This window comes from Leiobunum rupestre, chromosome 10 (genome assembly GCF_980474605.1).
Source record: "Leiobunum rupestre chromosome 10, qqLeiRupe1.1.hap1, whole genome shotgun sequence".
NCBI lineage: Eukaryota > Metazoa > Arthropoda > Arachnida > Opiliones > Sclerosomatidae > Leiobunum > Leiobunum rupestre.
The window spans coordinates 4028526-4050573 of NC_143393.1; the positions used below are offsets into that span (position 1 = coordinate 4028526).

General features: G+C 34.5%; 1 protein-coding gene across 1 annotated transcript; it reads right to left on the bottom strand.

Moving 5' to 3' along the window:
* Window positions 1-3071: 3071 nt before the first annotated feature.
* Window positions 3072-20492, bottom strand: LOC149923373 (uncharacterized). Its single transcript, XM_090161604.1, has 10 exons — window positions 20317-20492; window positions 20114-20261; window positions 19958-20063; window positions 18873-19082; window positions 18711-18821; window positions 18467-18609; window positions 18031-18164; window positions 17692-17972; window positions 17503-17631; window positions 3072-3163 (listed from the first exon to the last, which is right to left on the bottom strand). The coding sequence occupies exons 2-10, from the start codon at window positions 20258-20260 to the stop codon at window positions 3072-3074; spliced, it is 1353 nt and encodes a 450-aa protein (XP_090017730.1). The 5' UTR covers window position 20261; window positions 20317-20492.
* Between the last annotated feature and the right edge of the window lie 1556 nt (window positions 20493-22048).

Consider the following 22048-nt stretch of genomic DNA (forward strand, 5'->3'; position numbering starts at 1 on the left):
GAAATAAACACCAGAGTAGCCAGTAATATTCAGAAAAAACAGTCGTACCAGAAAGAGCAATACGACAAAAACGTTAAATTCAAGCCATATAATGCGCAAGATCGCGTCTGGTTATTTAACCCTTATTGTCCACCTGGTACGAGTCGGAAATTTTCGCAACCTTGGACGGGACCATTCACAATAGTCGAACGAATTGGACAAGTGAATTATAAAATAACTCGTGACGAAGATTCTATAGATTTCGTTGTCCATCATAACCGTCTTAAGAAATGTTTCGCACCAGCTCTGCCAAAGAGATTGATTGGAAATGAGTTCAAGGAAGAAAAAGCGGTGAGAGATACCCCGGAAACGAAAATGGAAGTTAGACACCCCAAAATCACCCATTCCACCATCGAAATACCTGTGGAAGAGAATGCCAAAGATGCCTTATCTCATCGTCCACAAAGAGCACGTAGACCTAGCATATCGCTTAATGATTATGCATTATATTAGTGTTTTAAACACGAGGACGTGTTTTGTCGTAAGGGGGGAGATGTGTAAAATATTGTGGTTATTGATGTATTGCCTTGTTGTCAAAATTGTATTTACGAGAAGTTTGTTGCTATAGAGAAATCGGCGCGTGCATATTTTTAAAAAACGTGGTTAAGTTTCAGCGATCGCAACGCTTTTATTAAAAAAGTCCGGCAGTTGTAATTTGAATTTAAAAGGGATAAGGTTGTTGAAATGTTTAGCGATTTTTAATTAAACGTTTTGGAAAAAAGAAACGGTTTAAACTTATTTATAACCGCACCAGATTTATTAATTTTACAGAGCTATAAGTCGACCATTCAGTGAGAGTGAAGATGAATACTCCCTAAAGGTAACGAGTCAAAATAGACTTTGATCAAACATATTGTCTTCCTACCTCTGTAAAAGACACATTAAAAAATTCGAATTAAAATCATTAAACAAATCAAAGTTTTTTATTAAAATACTTACACTAATGATAATTTTTCAGCGATACTAGAGATTACTATGTTATAATCTTTTAAACTATTGAGTAATGGCGTCGTACAAAAGAAACTACAAACTGCACTACCAGATATTTTAAAATGACTTAAGCGCGGCCAACTTAGATCAGCTCTTTCGCACACTAAGCAATTGGCTGTGATTGTAGAAATAATTAATCAAATAAAATAATTCTCATCAGAATACAATGAAAATAATTGAAATGAAATAGAAAAATTAGGAACAGATAACTACTTAATTATTTAATGAATTTTTTTGATTTAACACGTATTTTCATTAATTCACGTTAAATCAACTCGTAAATTTAAATAATAATATTCATATTAAAATTAATATTTTGTGGTTCATTAATCATTATCGGCTCAATCACAAATACAGGTGAAACAAATAAAAATTAATTGCTGATAAACGTGCCTCTAGATAGCATTGATGGACGAAATATTTCGGACGAATAGTGGAGATCCATGCGACGTCGATTGGGCAGAATATCGGATGTCGCGAAATTGTTACTACGAGGACTAAAATGGGACGTCCGTTATTCGTCCCGTAGGACGAACTTTGTACGGGACCAAGCTGGGCTCTATGGACCATGCTGGGACGTCCAGGTACGATTTGTGTTTGCTGGGTATCTTGTCGACATTATTTCATCACATGGTCAAAACTACAACTAACCCTTAAATTCTATTGGCTGTCTCTCTGAGATAACAGTTCTACGTACTTAAGATTAAACCGTCTCGTGATCGAAACTGCAACTAACGAATGATTCCCATTGTTGACGTCATATAATTAGCCCACTTGAATATTTGAAAAAAAAACCATTGTTTGACGTCATATAATTAACCCAGTTTAATATCTAAAGTGGAAAAAACCCAATATAGAGAGGAAGACGTCTCTCGGGAGCTTGTGATACAATCATATCCTAGAACACAATGCAATTAATAGAAATTTACATTAAATTAGTATACGTGTACCATTTTCTGAGCTACCGTGAAAATGTTACAATTTTGTGGTAGAAAAGTTTTCAAATTACTACAAAATTAACTCAAATAAGAAAATTGTAATTTAAATTATCACTACGGCAATAATTTTTTATGGTTGTTTCAGGACGGCGTTTATGGCCGATGTTTGTACGTCAGAGTCTATATCGGAAATGAAGTTAATTGGAATATTTTCGTAAATAAGAATAAATTTTAGCGTAACCCTCTGAATATCTAAACTAATATATTCTCGAGAACTGACCAATTTCTTTGGGAATTAGCTCGCCCTATATAAGGGGATCCTTGATCCGGGGAACGTCACTCTATTATTGTTCTTTGTGCGTCTAGTACACGTTTATTTGAAGATCTCTCTCTACGCAAGTTCATTTTGATTATTTTATCATAATTTCTGGAGTTAGTTTTCATTTTCAAAGTAAATAGGCATTAAAATGAAAGGTTTACAGTTCCCAGATATTATTTTAATTGACACCCCTGAAATGATTACAATTGACTCCCCTGAAATAATTGATATCACTGATAACGAGAACCCGAAAGTACCTATAGTAACTTTAAACGATTCTCCAGAAATGGAAGTAATAGATTTAACAGATAGCCGTGAGTCGGTACCCCCCTCAACAGATTCTGTAGTAACAGATTCGCAGGTTGAAGGTTTAATATATATGGAATTGCCAATCGACTATTTGTCTGATTATCACGCAGCTAACCCATCAATATAGTAATTCAGTCATCATGGAGAATGCAGGGCAATTATATGGACCTATTTAAAGACCTGATTTTCTCGACCCTATCGAAGTAGCAGTAGCTGATTCGCCTTCGTATACGTCTATGGATGCTCCCTCGCCATGTCTAAGAACGTACAAGTTGCCCGACGGGACGCGGAGGAACTAGACGCTGCTTCCAGTAGGGCAGCCGAAATGTTCGAGGAAGCTTAAGCTTTGTTAGCTGCCCGTACGGCTAGAAGAAGTAGTAGTAGTAGTAGTCCCCCTCGTAATATTTTCCCTCCTCCATAGCTGGCTTCTCACGAGCTCTGCAATATTCGCCTCCACCGTCTCAAGCAATAGCTGCTTAGAAAAACGCGTTACCTCCTCTCCACCAAGTTGGAGGTGGGCTAGCTGACGTTTTAATACCGCCGCCGTCCTTTCCTAATTTACCAGGTTCTGTAAAAATAGTGAATAATAATGTCCAAAATTTCACAAATTTTGAACTATTGGGACGGACTTTAAATGTCAGACTAGAAAATAATATCGAAAATGGTATTTATACGTTAATGGAAACCCTATTGGAAAACTGTTTGCATTTCGATATGGTTTCTGTTTCGTTCGTGAACGTCAGCAGGCCAGGCTTTCAAATTAACGTCAGTTGTCAACGTCGGGACCAATTAGATCTAAGGGATTGTTCGGAAAATTCTTGGGAATTGTAAGGTGTTGTTGGGAGTAAATCCTTAACGGACATTTTACCATTGATGCCTTGAGAAACTCTTTAACTTTTATAAAGGATAATCTCTTAAGATTTTCTCCCTACAGCGTTTCCTTAGAAATTCTTAAGGTATATTTCCTTACGAATATTTTCCGACGTTTTTCCTTGGAAATTCGTAGGGTATATTTTCTTACGAAAATTTTCCGACGTTTTCCCTTGGAAATTCGTAAGGTATACTTTCTTACGAATATTATACGAAGTTATCCTTTGGAAATTCGTAAGGTATATTTTCTTACGAATATTTTCCGACGTTTTCCCTTGGAAATTCGTAAGGTATATTTTCTTACGAATATTTTCCGACCTTTTTCCTTGGAAATTCGTAAGGTATATTTTCTTACGAATATTTTCCGAAGTTATCCCTTGGAAATTCATAAGGTATATTTCTTTGGAAATATTCTTTGATGTTTTTCTTCAGAAATCGCAACAGTATATTTTCCAACGAATATTTTCTATACTTTTCCCTCAAAAAACCCAAACATATATCTCCTTCACTCTTAAAAAGGTTGGGTCAAATGGTACCCATAATGGGTAAAATTTTACCCAAAACTATGGTACCTATCCAAGAAGTTGGGCAAACCTTAAAATACCTAAATTGGGCAAAAAGTGTAATCCAAAGGTGGGTCAATGAAAATGAGTTCTTTTATGAACTATGTACCATTACAATAAATAACACTGATAAAAATTGTTTAACACGCGCGCTTGTAGTAGCCATGACTCACCGAAAGCATATAATTAATAAAGATAATTTAGAACTTAAAAGAAAATATAACACTATAAGACGAAGTAGGGGTAAAAATTTTGAAGCGCAGTTACTGACCTTGGAGGATAGGGAACTTTTAGCTTACGCTGTGTTATCCGATGACGATTGCGCAGGGCTGGACGCGTTAACTCGGTTCCAAGAAATCTTACCCGAATACCGAATAATAGTGTTTCGGTTACTCAACCCCAAGAGGGGCGCATTCAACGAACGAGTTTTGGAGATTTTCCGAAACGGCTCGGAGGGAGAGAGGGAGAGAGGGAAAGAGGGAAAGAGGGAGAGAGGGAGAGAGAGAGAGAGAGAGAAACCAAATAATCAGGTATTAAAACAATTTTTCCTAATAATGTTTTTGAATTATATAAGTATAATTATATATTATAATTATATATTATATATTATAATTATATATTATATATTATAATTATATATTATATTTCATTATATCATATATTATATATTATATTTCATTATATTATATATTATATATTATATTTCATTATTTATTATATTATATGTATTATAATAATATATATTGTATTATATAATATGTATTTTAATTATGTATTATATTACATAACATATATTTTACAATATTATATATATTATATAATATTATATACAGGATGTTAACTAAAAATGTTACAAAGCCAATTACTCAAAATGTGTTTTATGTAAGAATTTGAAATTTGCAGGCTTCATAGAGCGTGCAGGGGGACAAATGTCAATGAAAATTTCAATGACCTTGAGCCATGTCTTCAAAGTTATTCAAATTTTATCTCGAGAACCGTTAGGATTGGAAGAATGGTTCCAATATGAATGTGTTCTACGTTTAATATTAAGTCTAAACACCTTAACGCGATCTAATTTGACCAAGAGAGAAATGTTAGACCAAAAACCATAAGGTCGTGTGTGGTATTCTAATCAAGACACGACATTTAAAGACTTATAAATCGAAAATTACCAGATCTAATGGATCAAAATTGTCGTGACACTCTAAACTGAGTGGGGGGGTTCGAAATTTGTATTTTGTGATGACCTTGAAACATTAGTTCAAGGTCATTGAAAATTTAATCCGAGATCCATTAGGAGTAGGAGAATTGTTCCAATTAGAAAAATGCCCGCCAATTTTTTTAAGTCAAATTACCTTTTACCCGAGGTAAATAAACCCATAAAACACCAAAATGAACGTTAATTAATTGATTTAAGACTTACGAAGTATTTTTATTAAGATTTTTAGTTTAAGTGTTTTAAACACAAAAGAAACTAAATAAGTAATTGAAATAAATAAGCAACTAATACACGAGAGCAAGCATGCTTAGTAGCCAATGGAGGTATTTTTGAAAACTAAATAAAATTAGTCTAGAATTTAAGAGAGCTTGAAACATTACATTATCATTGTTATGTTCATTATTATTTGAAAGTTAATCTTCAGTTTTTTCATTATTTGTAATTAATTCTTACGTTTATTAGTTGCTTATATATTTAAATTACTTATTTAGTTTCTTTTGTGTTTAAAACATTTAAACTAAAAAAACGTAATAAAAATACTTGGAACGTCTTAAATCAATTAATTAACGTTTATTTCGGAGTTTTGTTGGTTTATTTTCCTCGGGTAAAAGGTAATTTGACTTAAAAAACCTTGTCGGGCATTTTTCTAATTGGAACCATTCTCCTACTCCTAATGGTTCTCGAGATAAATTTTCAATTTGTATTTTATGATGACCTTGAAACATTCGATCGAGGTCATCATAAAATACAAATTTCGAACCCCCCCCACTCAGTTTAGAGTGTCACGACAATTTTGATCCAATAGATCTGGTAGTTTTCGATTTATAAGTCCTTAAATGTCGTGTCTTGATTAGAATACCACACATGACCTTATGGTTTTTAGCCTAACATTTCTCGGCTTCCCATGGGTCAAATTAGATTGGGTCAAAGCTGTTTAGACTAAGTATGAAACGTAGAACACATTTCTAATTGACACCATTCTTCTCGAGATAAAATTTGGATGACCTTGAAGACCTGGTTCAAGGTCATTGAAATTTTCATTGGCATTTGTACCCCTGTACCCTCTATGTAACCTGGAAATTTCAAATTCTTACATAAAACACATTTTGAGTAATTGACTCTGTATAGGTTTTAGTTAACACCCTGTATATTATAATTATATTTTATATTTATAATTATGTATATTATGTATATTTATATAATAAATTCATTATATTCATAGCAATTATATCTTCAGTTAATATTAAAATATTTATGGCGTAAGTAAAAATTTAATATAGCTAAAATAAATTATCAAACCTCAGATAATTCGTTTAAAATTTATTTAGGCTTATTAAAAATTTCGCAAAAGTAAAGCTTTAAGATTTAAAATCATTTTATTTAAGTACAGTGTGTCAGAATTTATAGCCCGGTGTACCTAGTAATTAGCTAGACACTTTTTTGTCATGTCATTAGTATGAGTCTTGACTAAAAATGACTCGTACATTTTTGTAACGAACATTAAGATCCTTAGGGCTGAAGAGCTTGTAAATTTTCATCTTGTCGGAAACCATGATATGATGTCCCTTAATTTTTCGTTTTCCCAATTCCATTTTTACACAGCAGCATATTTCAGGGGGGATAACACAATAGCTATGAAAAAAAAAAACCATACTTTATTGAACATTACAAATATGAACAAAACCAAATTCAATCATAAATTAATGTTCATACATATTAAACTAAACAGGGTTCTTTAAAACTAAATAAGAGGTGATAGTTATATGGGATTAGGATCGTGCATAATAGATTAATAATGTAATTTCACTATTTCATTTATTTCTAAAACCGTTGAAAGAAATTAAAATTTTGCATAGTGATTTCACAGCAAAGGCGAAAGTAACAAAAGTCTTATATCATTGATCAACACACCTTAAATATTAAATTCTTAATGACAGTTTAGAATAATATTATTATATTAATAAACTATTATTACTTAAGCCATAAATTGTAACAAATAAAATCCAAAGATTAACTTACCGCTAACAAACCAGAAAAACAATACAAAGAACGGCTGCGGCAACCACGGTGCTTCAACGCGACTCGTGTCGAGCGCCCACGTATGACATCAGAATTCGGGAAAAAAATAAATTCTACCCCCCACTTCGAAAACCCGGTTTCTGCCGTTTTTAGAGAAGCAGGAATGCTCCAACCTAAAGGCCGTCGCACACTATAAAAAAATATTAACGTTGGCGTCACCGTTAGCTGCTGAATTTTCTCAAAACTCGTTTTTCCTCCTCGTGGCGAGAAGAGCTTATGCTGGCGTAAAAGTGGTTTTTCAGGGTATCGCACAATGCACGTTCGCTGATACAGAAAGAGGAAAACGATAAGTTGCGTGCGCATTCGTTTGTTTGTTTTGGTTCTTGGTCTCGGGCCTTGCCGCCTTGAATTTTTTTACGAATACTGTATTGTAATACATCGCGTTTTAAAATAATTGATAACTCTGCAATATTTAACGGAATATATTTTATTTAAGTTAGTGTTAATTTATAAATTATTAAATTTTAAATAACAATCATTGGAAAATAAATCATTTCCTTAATTGTTATTGTTTCCAGACCTTTTCAATGGAAATTCGTAGTGGAGCTCCTTCAATCGGTCAAGAAAAGAGTTAAATTGTGTTTCGCGTTTGGAACGTGAGGGAATGGACTTAAGTGTATGAACAGTGCGTGTTTAAGACTGAAAGTGTTTAAGTAATTGTGAACTAACTCAAGTCAGCTGTAAGATAAAATTGATTGTTTTTATTTTTTGAATTGGAATAACCTAATTATACCCTTGAAATTATCAACTCAACCTGTGAGGCTAATTAAGTAGATTGGAAGTAATTAGTAGCGAACAGCTCTCAGCTGTTAATTAAGGCAAGAGTTTATAGTAAGGTAGTTAAAATTACTCAGTATAATTTATGATATTTACTTAAGTGTAAGTGTATTTTGGTTTATTTTTCAATCACGATGAACTAAAACAAATCTAGTCTTAGACACTTGAGTACCAGTTCTGTACAATTACGTAGGAGGTATATATTGTTGGGTTATTGATGAAAGTTAAATCTAGAACGTTCCATAGAATGTTCTGAATAAAAATAAACATTTATAATTTTGCATAATTCTGGTTGCCATTTTATTTTCTAATCACTCGCCCACAACATTAAAGTTCTGGCAATCCCGAATCAACTAAATTTTCGATATAACGGCGACGGGAAATTATTATCGTAAATTTATCGCGCGGCCTTAGGGAATATTCTCTTAACAAAATTTCGATAAACTATAGTTTAATTAAAATCGGCCCGATTCCGTTAAAATTATAAACCAAAAAGCGAACGGTCGTTATAATACCCTCTGTAGATATTTCTTTCATTAAAATATGCTTTGTATTATATTCAACTGACAAACTTGTACTGTAAAAAGGGTTTAATTCAATTGTGCATTGTTATAGTACGTCTAACTCACTGTTGTAACTACTTAACTTTTGATATTCTGAATAAATTAAAATTGGTCGTTTCGTCTCAATTATTTTAATTATAATTAAAATTTTATACCGGGCGGGATAGAACTGGGATAACATTTTTAACAAATAACTCTAAATTGCGGAGATATATCTTTAAGGGTTATCTCGATAAATTAATACCACAAGGGACAATTCTTCCGAGGAGAGGTATATTTTGGCTTGCCAACTTGTTATATTAACATCCAAGAAATTTAATTCATTACAGTAGAAGGAAAGTAAGGTCGACACGCCGATCCCGGGATCGGGATCGTCGGGATCCGAGATTTAAGGGGTGAAATGGGGGTAAAATCGTCGAAAAGTCAATGTATTTATGATATTTCTCGCGACGATTTGTTTTCCCGTATATCAACATATTGTGTCCAGGCCAACTTGTTCATTTATCTCCGATTATCGCGAAAGATACTTGAACGTATATCTTATCGCGTTTTATCGTACGGAATAAGTTGAAATAATGTAAAAAGTGATAACCTAGGCGGCGCGCGTGCGCGGATTACCCGGGGGACGCGGTTAATTTGAATTTAAGAGTTTTTTGACGTCATGGAATATGAGACGCGGTTAACGTGCGCGGATTGGGGCGCGGTTAATTTGAATTTAAAACATGGATTTGAGTGTTTTGACGTCATGGAATATTCGTTGTTAAAATGACGTAGAATGGAAATATTTTTAAACTTCATTTTAATATCATTGTAGTACTTAAATATGCTTGACACTTGAACCTTTCTCACGAGTATTTCAAACGAATATCTAAAGTTTAAGTATGAGAAACGTATCGTTCTCAAGTATTGTAATTGTACACGTGATTCCGTATGAGGACCGGGTAAATTCCTATATACGTAACGCGATACACTTCAAAATGCGTATACGTAGAATGGAATTAATTTTAAACTCCATTTTAATAAATAAGATATCGAAGATAAATAATTTCAGAGTATAAAAAGGGAAAACCGTATAATAGTAAGACCATATTTAGAAAGTTCACCATCTGAATTGTATTGGAAGTGACTCCGAGGAACCTTAAAATGTAACTAGGAATACTCAGTGATAATTCTTAACTTTGTCTTAATGTATTTATTTTATAGGAATTGCTCATTTCCTGTGTCTGCTGACAAAGGGTTAATCGTTTACGCAGATGAAACCATCCACTGCGGTCTATTAGATTTAACAAAGGGTATCAAACTAACAGAAGCGGAACTGCAAGAGCTATGGACAAAGAAAGATGCCATTGAAGCTTATTTCAATAACGAAGCTGAAACTTCGTGGGTTTTCACAGGTTCTGAAACCAAACGGTTTTCGGTTCATAGATTTGCCGAACAAAAGGTTTTAGATGTTAGACAAATGTACCATGGTTATGGAGTAAACTATGGAAAACTGTTACCGACTAAAGAGGGGGTAGCTTTCGCTCAATCTTCTTGGTTGAATTTCCTCGACCAGTACGAGTCGATTCAGAAGTGTTTAAAGAAAATCAAGGAAATAAAGGAGGCGATGACTAACGTTGTAATTAAACAATTACACGAAGCTCTGAAGAAAGCGTGTAATGGCTGTCAAATTGATCATCCATCTCAACTCCAGCATGATTGTATCATGACGGATTATTCTAAGCGTGTAGATTTGCATTTTTATGAAATAATTATGTCGGTAGATTGTGAAAATATTATTGAAATGTTTACTATTCGCTGTGAATTGTCGAAAGAAATTTTAAATAATATAATGTCACTAATAATATGCAATGCTAAAAACTTGTTAAAAAACTAATAAAATTGATTGCACTAATGTTCCGATTCTCATTTACCATTATGGATTTAAGCTTACAACATCCAATGAATGGGCTTGTAGCCGGGTCCACCCAATGCGGAAATCATTCCTGGTGGGACGGTTGATTCAATATAAGAAGACCTGTATATCCCCTCCTCCGGAGAGGATAATATGGTGTTATACCGAGTATCAGCCGAAACTATTTCAATCAATATTAGAACACACACCTTCAGTCGAGTTTCACGAAGGGTTACTCGATGTTAATATATTAAACCCGCAAATTAGGAATTTAGTTATTTTAGACGATTTGTTATGCGAGATATCTAATAATAAAGATGTAACTAATTTATTTATTCGTGGATCTCATCACAGAAACACCTCCGTACTAATTTTAATGCAAAACCTTTATTACCCCGGAAAAGAAATAAGAACTTTAAATTTAAATGCTCATTATCTATTTATTTTTAAATCACCACGAGATAAATCAACAATTTATCATCTCGCGAGGCAGATATCTCCAACCAATAGCAAATACGTTATTGATGCGTTTCAACAAGCTACGTCACGGAAGTTTGGGTATTTATTAGTTGACTTGAAACCTCACACCCCAGATCAGTATTTACTACGAACAGGTTTAATACCGGGTGAAGAATCGGCTGTCTTTATTCCAAAATGAAGTGTATTATAGAAGGGAATTTTTTTAGGGTTAATCGAGAGTGGATTATAAAAGAATTAGCTTACGTAGTATTAGAAACTGAAGAATCGGAAGTGTTTACTTTCAAATCTCCATACCCTTTCAAAGAGCTTTCAAACGAAGATAAAAGACAATGCAGATGGATATCTCATAACATTTGTCATCTTCGATGGGATGACGGCGAACGTCCTTACAGAACGAGACGTGACATTTGCAATCAGATAGCGGAAAAAGCGACTTCGTTTTTCACCAAAGGTTTAGAAAAAGCTGCAGTATTATCGACACTCCTCGGTGTTCCAGTAACTAACATCGAAGATACCGGTTGTCCTAAATTATCAGAACTAGAAGACGTTGAATTAGACTGTCCTTTTCATTCCGAAACTGTTCATTGCGCTTTAAGAAAGGCTAAGAAAATCTATAAATGGATGTCTCAAAACGAGTTAAGAAAAACATAGACTTTCTACGTTTCCTAACATCCTGTAATCTAAATCAAAGAAAGACAGCTATTAAATACGCTACCAAGGAAGCTATATTGGCTCTCGTTGAATGTTGTATAAATGTATTGCACGGAACAATTGAACTGTCAGAACGTCATCGTAAGCGGTTAAAGAAACATAGCGCGGTTATACGAAACGTGTCGAAGAAGAACCCTTTATCAAAACGACGAAACATACTGGCACAAAAGGGTGGTTTTCTTCCATTTTTATTAGCGCCACTGCTATCTATCGTTAGCTCAGTCGCCGGAAGTGCAATAAGCCGAGCTATAAACCGATGATGGCTCGAAAAATGCTTCTAGTACCTGAAGATGTAATGGAGAGATTAAAAAACAATACACCTTCCAAAACAGAAGAAACACCTGAACTTCAAAAAGAGAAGACACTCGATGATGAAATGAAATCTATTCTAGATAATCCAGATTTAAACGAATCAGAGAAATTAGCATTATACAATCAAACTCCAACGACGGTTAACTTACGTACGTAAAGAGCAAATCTCTCCCGTTATTGAAAACTCTGAACGACCTAAAACTTGGTTCGCGCAAATATCTTATTCTCTACCTGCAACTTATGTTAGCGATGGAATTTCATTATACCGAGCGACTACGGAAGATCCGAGATATATTAGATGGACTAACTCAGGAGAGCTTTCTATTCGAGGACAAGTGATTGGAGGATCTAATATAATCGATCTTTTGTATGACGCTGTGAGAAAAACACCTGGAACAGTGATTGATCCTATAGGAGTTACTGAGTTTTACGAGGGCATTCATAAGTCAAATATTTCAAAACGTTTAATTAAAAATCCTGTAAGATTGACACTGTTAAAAACATTCGCTGTATTTCATACACCACCAAGTAGTTCAATGTTATCATCATCTTCACCTAGTCCTCTAAGACCTTGGATACAAACTAAATAAAATATATTAACCTGATAATTTTGTTCTCATTTCATAGTATAAGCCTACAATTGAAGGTTGTACAGAAACGGTCTCTTTAGGACTTTTAGCCTATTTATCACAATCATTTTCAAAATCACCGAAAATTATCACAGCTGTATTAATTATCATAGTTATTATAATATTAGAATTATTTAATTTCCTTTTTTGGCGTTACATGCCATTACAACAAAATATTACCCAATATGGAGAAAGAACTTGAGCAGATCTATACTAACCCCGCAGACCCAGGGTCATTCGCTGGAGTTCGAGCGCTCTATAATTCAGCTCGAAATAAAGGTTTAAAGGTTTCATTGGAAAAAGTAAAACAATTTCTAATAAAGCAGGATACATATACGCTGCATAAACCTGCTAGAAGACGATTCAAACGAAATCGAACTATTGTTTATGGAATTGACGAACAGTGGCAAGCGGACTTGGCAGATTTTCAGAAGCTGTCTAAATATAATTCAGGATCTCGCTACGTATTATGTATTATCGACATATTTAGCAAATACGCTATGGCTGTAGCGGTTAAAAATAAGAAAGGTGTAACAATTTTAGAAGCGTTACGTAACGTTTTTGAAAAAGGCCGTCAACCGAAAAGAATTCAAAGTGATCATGGAAACGAATTTGTCTGTCAAGAAGTGCAGAGTGAATTACAACGAAGGGGTATTAACTTTTTCGCTACTCGATCAGAAATGAAAGCGTCCACTATTGAAAGATTCATTAGAAGTTTTAAATCTCGTTTATATCGCTATTTCACGCAGAATAACACCCTTAAATATATCGACGTTTTAGATGATATTATAAACGCTTATAACAATATAACAGATCAATTAAATGTAAACCCGCGGAAGTTACTCTAGATAACTCTGCTAAAATATGGAAAAATCTTTACGGTTCGGTAAATTTTTCTCCTCCGTTAACATACGCGTTTGAAATTGGAGATATTTGTAGAATAAGTAGAAATTTATCAATTTTCGATAAGAAATATAACCCGAATTTTACTACAGAATTGTTTAAAATAGCTTAGAGACTACCACGTGACCCACCTGTATATAAGCTGATGGATTTAAATTCTAACCCCATTTTAGGAGTATTCTATCGAGAAGAGGTTCAGATTGTTGGTCGAGATTTAAAAGACTGTTACTTCATAATCGAAAAAGTAATAAAAAAGAGGAAAAAATCGGACGGCCGCGTAGAACTGTATGTCAAGTGGCAAGATTACGACAAGAAGTGGATTTAAAATGAGTTTTTACGTAACGCTACCTTCAGATTCCTCGTCATTATATTACCAAGATAATAGCGTTGGTAAATTTCGAACGTATTTAGCTGAACCGTTAAGATTTGAGGAACAGTACGAAGTTGGGTTAGCGGAAATAAGCTATCCTCGGACATGGCATAACGTTCGAAAACCTAATCTATTGGTTATTAAAGACCCTCTCGAATATGATAAAATGACTGATAACCCTCTAGTTAAAGACTCTCTCGAATATGATAAAATAATTGAAGTTCCCGCGGGTTTTTATAAAACTCCGGAAGAACTATTACATGTTATGAACGTCCACAACCAAGAAGAACAAGTTACATTCGCTTATTTAAATTATTCTAATCGAATTAAAGTTAAATTGCAACCGAAAATCAGAGCTGTAATTGGCCCCGATCTATCGATTTTACTAGGTTTTAAGGATAGAAGAGATAATGATTTCACCATTTTAAATTCAATGATAGCCCCCTACCCAGTTGATATGAACGCTGGGTTACATTCCTTATTCGTTTATTCTGATCTGGTTGAAAATAGCGTTGTTGGGAATAGTTTAGCACCTCTATTAAGAATCATAAGCGTCGAAGAGAAAGCCGAGTCTAATGGGAAAACAACTACAAAAATATTTTCACAACCTCATTGCCTACCAGTCGTGTGTAATAATATTAAGACTATAGAGATTAATATAACAGATGATTTAGGTGAGCCAATACAGTTTCATAGTGGAAAAGCTCACGTTGTATTACATTTTAAACCCCGTAAAATGTGGACCTCACTATAAACCTTTAATCATTCAGGACACACCGCTCTCTTAAGCTAGAATGAAGAACAGTTAATATCATGAGGTCTGAATATTCACCTTCAAGAACTGATTATGAAAGTTACTATTTAAACCAGGTTGGTTTCGGTGGAATACCTGTATATAGAGGTTTAGCCGTGCAAAGAGGACATGGACTAGGAAATATATTATCTTCGGCGTTTAGATTCGCGGTACCTTTACTGAAGAAAGGCGCTACTTACTTGGGAAAAAAACTTTTAAGTACCGGAGCGAAAGTAGCGACCGATGTTGTTAGCGGAGTCCCAATTAAAACAGCGCTTAAATCGCATTCTATTAACGCCAGAAAGGAAACTTTAGCTTCAGCAGCTGATGAAGCCATGAGACTAACATCTTCAGCTACGGATCATATTAAAAGAATGACGGGTTCCGGAAATAAAAGGAAACGAACTCAGTCGAAAAGCGCCATTTCAACAGCAGGCAGGATAGCGAAAGGACGGTTCCCTAAACGTTCCGATATATTCTCATAATGTCCCTTTTACACCCGCACTCAGTTGAGTGTATAAATTCCGAGCTAGATTTGTTTCAAGTACCTATGACACAATCTTCGATTATTGGTGGAGAATGGGTTGAGTATAATCCAATATCAAATATAGTTGATAACGCATCAATTACATTTTCTATCAACGGTAACTCTGAAACGTATATAGACCTTTCACAAACTTTGCTGCACGTTCGAGTTAAGGTAACTAAAGATAATGGTCAACTACCGCAACCCGCGGTTCCAGGTGTTGCGGGTGGGGCCGCCGGAACTCCAGCCGACAATATCGCCCCCGAGAATTTGTTTCTTCATTCGCTTTTTAGCGACGTCCACGTATGTCTTAATGAAAGATCAGTAACACTTTCCAGTCAAAATTACGCTTATAAAAGTATGATACAAACTTTATTAACGTTCGGAGATTCTGCGAAAAAAAGTTATTTAACGAGTTCACTTTTCTATCGGGATACGCCTGGAAAGTTCGATTCATTTTTCGATAACGATGGTTTCTCTAAACGAGCGAGTTTAGCGCAAAAAGGGGCGATTGACTTGTTAGGCGTAGTCCATACTGATTTATGTCAACAACCACGCTTTTTATTAAATATGGTTAATTTGAAATTTAAATTCGATAAAAATAGAGCAGCTTTTTGCGTTCATTCCGACGTAAAATGTAAAGTGGAGATTTTATCAGCTTCCCTTTATCTGAGGAAAGTTAAAGTGATACCGGAACTATCGCTCGCTCAAGCCAAGGCGTTACAATATGGAACCGCTAAATATCCTGTAACTCGTTCGGAGTGCACCTCATTTTCTATACCCGCTGGTCTTATGGCTAGTGTGCAAGATCATTTATTTACCGGACAAGCACCTAAGAAAGTTGTTATCGGGTTTGTGGAACAAAAAGCGTTTCTAGGAGATTTGAAAAAATCCCCGTACAACTTTCAACATTTCGATTTATCAAGCATTGGATTGTACATTGACGGTAGCAGCGTCCCTCATAAGGCGTTATCTCTAAACTTTGAGGAAAATCTATATATTCAAGCGTATTGCAATCTTTTCATTCAAACTAATCAGTGGAACGTAGATGAAGGGAATCAGATAAGTCGGGGAGATTACCCTAACGGAAATTGTTTATTCGCGTACAATTTAACCTCGGATCTTAATAACAACGCTAATCACTTGCATCTTGTAAAAAACAGTAACCTGAGATTAGAATTAAAATTTGCAAAACCGTTACCGGAGACGATTTCCATTCTAATTTACGCTGAGTTTCAAAATTTGATTGAAATTGATAAAAATCGAACCGTGATTTTCGATTACAGTAATTAATGGATTCGCTACAGATAACTAAAATTCTTGAAAAAGATTTAAGTACTAAAAGTATATTTCAAGGCGTGTTCGCGGCTGACAAGCTACCTAAATACGTAAAAATATTCCCTTGTCTATTTATTGTAAATACCGATACGAGTGCTGAACCTGGAGAACACTGGGTTCTAATATATTTTTCTAAACATAAAAATAGTTAATTCATGGATTCCTTTGGAAACCCGCCAGATTATTTTAAATTTAATGACTTTATTGAACGAAACAGTAAAACTGTAACTTTTAATTCTAATCAATTACAGAGTAATTCTAGTAATACGTGTGGAGCATTCTGTATCTATTTTGCTATAAACAGGTGTAAAGGAATAGAAATGTATAACATTGTGTCTAGGTTTAAGAAAGATAAATATGTAAACGATAAAATGATTAAAGAGTTTATGTGTAAAATGTATCCAATAAAATAATTTTTTTACAATTTATAGCAATAGCAGTTTTTTTTATATATACATAAATATAAGCATTCATTATAATTTTTCAATATCTTTATGACCGTGCGCTAATGTACGAACCCCGCAGGGTAGAATTTATCTCTTATCATCATTTGGTGATAAACAAAGTTTTCTAGTATTTAAAGTAAATAGTTCATGCTTGAAACTAGCTATACGCATCATCTCGGCTGACATGGTTTCTTGATTAAAAAGACAACGTTCATAGTCTTCGTGGCGGATGACGTTTCTAATAACGTTCATGGCAACGCCCTTACAAACCTTTTTATGGTTTAAAATTGACTCTAAAGATTTCCCCAATCGCAACTCCTTTTCTATCTCTTCAGCGGTCTTAGACTCCCCGTACAATATAATAGAATAAAGCTTTGGACGAAGTCCTACAAAGCTTTGAATTAACTGCGAATTTGTCTCGTCTTTAAAATAACCGAGAGCTTTTTTATTCTGATTAGAATGAAGGAAATGCGAAGGTGGATAATCAGAGAAGTCAAAGCGGTTTTTATGAACTTCAAAGTCTTTATAAACATCATCCGTCTTAATGTTGTACGTTAAACTGTCTGTAAATATTTTATATATTAGTACTATTTAAATAAAAAATGCATATTAAATTAAATTACCAGTGTCTGTAAATAATAGTGATGCTTTGTTCCCGTACGTATTTTTTATGAATCCATAATGGAACCGATACATGAGCTCCTTGGATAAATCTAGAATGGTGAATCCGGTAAATATAGGCCGGTTAAGAACAATTTTAGCTCTCTTCTTATGAGCGCCGGCTAACTCTTCATTAAAGATGGTAAAGTGTTCAAACTGCGGGGAACTTGTAACTTTTAACATTCTTTCTGGTTTATGAATCAACTCGAAATTTATATGCTTCCGTAAATTTTCCATTGTTTTTCTAAAGAATTAAATGAAGTAAGGGAAAAAACAGCAATAAAAAATTTAAATTGATTTACCCGAAAACAGAGTTAACCATAAGTTTCCAGAAATTCTTTTCAAATGAACTCTTGGATAATTTCCTCTGTTCAGTGTTGAATCTAACATATTTTTCTAAACATTTTCCTTGAGTGAAGGTTAGAGCTCGATGAACCTTGGTTATTTTCAAACCAAATTCTACATAATATTTTAAATTGCGGTAATGTACTATGTATTTCTCTTTATTATTTAAATTAGGAAGAAGTTTTGGTAGACTTTGATTCTCCTTAATATTTAATTTTCCTAAGAGATCTTTGGAGTATGGAGATAGCATATCATGTGTAATAACTTTAGATTCCGCCGCTACTGGGAGATCGTTATGTAAGTCATGCAACTCTGGAGGATATGCAAGATCCACCTGCAAAGGAAACAATTCTTTAAAAATATAATTCAATAATTATAACACTTGTTATTTACCTCTAAAATGTATCCGTTTTCAACGTTATTGGGAATACTCAGAATATTTTCACAGAGTGTTTGCAAATCATCCTCCTGAACCCACTGGAAGTCGCCTAGCGGTAGTGGTTCACACATAACAGCACCGTACAAATTATTAGCATCTTCAATTAAGTTAAATTAAGTTAATTAATATAATTAAAAAAAATAATTAAAATAAAAAAAATAAAAAATAAATATATTTTTTTTAAAAAATGTAAATTACCTAAATAGCATATATAACTGCTCTCTTTAGACGAATCATATGTGTCGGGCATATATTTGTTATTCGCTTCAGAATAACGAGTTGAGATCATTGAAACACCGCCTCGAATACCTTAAAATTCAATGTAAATACAATAATATTTAAAATATCAAAAAGCGTTACCCTTTTCAATAAATAAGTGTTGATCTATATCAAGTATGAGATCGAGGCGAACATCGGTCATCTTCAAAGCTGCTTGCCAGGCTAAACCTGGTGCGGTGTAAGCGTGAGCGGGATCTAGTTTATAATGAGTTATAGATAATGTTCTAAAATTTTCAAAAACGTCGGCTAAGAGCAACGCATCGCTTTTCACATAGAGGTCGGTGTATTCCCCTACGAAAACCGAGGTTAAGAGATTTGAAATATTTATACTATAGTAATTTTACCTAATATTTGAATATTAAACGCTGTCCAAACATTTTGGGCGTGTAAATAATCAGATTCTAAAATATTTTGATTTTTCAATGAACTGAAAAACGCTTCTCTAGGTGGCAGCATCGTCTCGTCAAATTTCTTTTCATCGTCCATAAACTCGTACGGGTAGACTCCCTTCCGTAAAAGCAGTTGAACTTTATCACTTTCAAAATATTTCTTAACAATCTGAAATTTACTGGCTCCTTCCAAAACGAGATTAGATACTAGAGCATCGAGGCTATCGCTTAGAAATCGATGAGTCTAAAAACCTAAAATTACTGTTAAGGTTAAATTCATAATTAAATATATTTAACCTAGTTTGAGTTAAATATAATTTTCGCTAGTGGAAGGAATACAGTCAAGTGTCTGTTCCTTAAAATGACCAATCTCCTGACATATAAGATGTAAATCGTATCTATGAAGATTTATTATTATTAGGTTTATTTCCTGGTTAATTAACTTAATAAAATCACCTGCTAAGGTTATGAAGGAAAACAGGGATAAACTCTGGAACTTTCTTTTGAAGATTAAAGAGGTTATGCGCTGGCCCCCTATATTTGCCAGTGAAATGACAATGATCTCGAAAAGCGGGCATATTTCCCTGATTTAGCTGCTTCTGACAAATGTAGCAAAGCGTAGCAGCTTGAAATTGTTCCTCCTCCTCCGGGGTTATAATCATTGGTAGCAATCGGTTCGAACAGGTACACCTATAAGTATTCTCTTATAATATATCTAAAAGGGAATTTTGAAAAAAAACTTACCGTTAGGTCCAACAAGCACCCTCGAATACGCGCAGCTGATGTGCATGTTTACTTTGCTGGTATTTAAATCGGGATCTAGATCACATCCTTGAACTCTCGGTAGGATTGCTTCAAAATCGGCGTAAAATACATACTGCACCTAATAATTTCATTTCATTAAGAGTTAAATTAAATAATTTTTATTTTTACTTTTTCCGTCCACTCATATTTATCAAAATAAAGCGTCTTCTTCTTGGTAGGGAAAACTGTTTTTTGGACGCCGTGGGTGGCGCATTCTTCGATATGCGCATCACGTCGCTGTTCAGCGTTATTACCGCTGAATCGGTGAAGACACATTCTAATACAGAAAATAATTAGTAGATTGCCAACTAATATATTGGAAACTAAATTACCTGCAATAATAACTTGTACTTCTGTTTTTTGTTAGATGCTGTAACAGTTTTCCTAGGTCTCGTATAAGACAGTAATGTCTATTCCCATCGTCAATATCCTTAGTTTCATCGGTGATGTATAGTAAATCAACCTCCCTTTCCTTACCACACTTGTTAGCGCTTACGTAAAGGGGGAATATATCTCCCGAGAAGCCAAACACAGATATTGATAAATTATTCATTAATTCAAATTTTTTAAGTTCCGTAGCGTTTAATTTGAAAGGGAAAGATATATCACTGGTATCAAGTTCATTTACATAAGGTGTATATTTGGAAACCCTGTTAGAGTGATGAAGCCAAGAAACTGCGTGAAGTTTAGCTAGAATTGACCAGAGAAAACATTTCTCATCATTTTCGTTTCTAATATTAAGAATCGCACGATGTTGAGAGAGTTTTTAGGTAGTTCCATATACGATGACCCCCGTAGCGGCTGGTAAGATGCTACATTTAATTCTACATACAGAATACGATCAATTACCCAACCCGATCCTGTTAAAAATATAATGTTTTAGTTCAAAATATAACTTATAAATTTTAGTACATACCTGTCGCTTCAAAGTTTTCCGCTGCTGACTGTATTGTTTCAATGCAGTCATTCAGCTGGTTTTCAATGACGTCGAGCGTTAATGTTGTTTGCATAGTGCTTTGGAAATAGGGTCGTACTTCCGCTCTTTGTTCCGCACCTCCTAATGGTCTCATATAAACAGATCTTAGGAGTAGGAACCATTTAATTCCACGCTTACTGGCGAGTCTTTCCGTTAGAAATTTACTGAAAGCGGCTCGGTAACGTTAAATAAACATCCCCGCATCAATATCATAGTCTTCGGCATTATAACGAATAGATGCTAACGTATCATTCAAGGCCTGGACCATACTTGGAGATGCTGGTGGTGTTTCATCAAGTATTGGTGAGGCGGGAACAGGTGATGGTGTTAGGTTGTTGGGTAAAGCTGATGTAGATGGCTGTGTACGGGTAGATTCCAGTTGAATGTCTTGTAGCAAACTAGGAGATGGTGTACGGGAAGATGCTGGCGAACGTTGCATTGGTGATGGTGTGCGAGACAGGTCCATGGGTTCGGAAGGGCCGGGTGCGTTCAAGTCATGAGTTCGTTGATGGCTCTTAAAATGCTCTAATCTAGCAACATCCTTACCACATACTTCACAGATAAACTTATGTCTATCACCGTGTACTTCTCTAACATGCCGATTTAAATTTGATTTGATAGAAAAACTTTTCGCGCACGTAGGACATGTATACTGAGCTTTAGGCATATTGAATATAGCTACCGCAGTTAACTGTGGAATGACCTCCCACAACGATATACAACCCCTTTTATAGTATATTCAAGTATCATTTGAGAACGATACGTTTCTCATACTTAAAATATTCGTTTTAAGAAATACTTGTGAGATAGATTCAAGTGCCAAGCATATTTAAGTACCACTTACGTGATAATGTTATTAAAATGAAGTTTAAAAATATTTCCATTCTACTTTAACAACGAATATTCCATGACGTCAAAACACTCTTAAATTCAAATTAACCGCGTCCCCGAGGTAATCCGCGCACGCGCCGTCTAGGTTATCACTTTTTACATCATTTCAACTTATTCCGTACGATAAAACGCGATAAGATATACGTTCAAGTATCTTTCGAGATAAGCGTAGATAAATGAACAAGTTGGCCTGGACA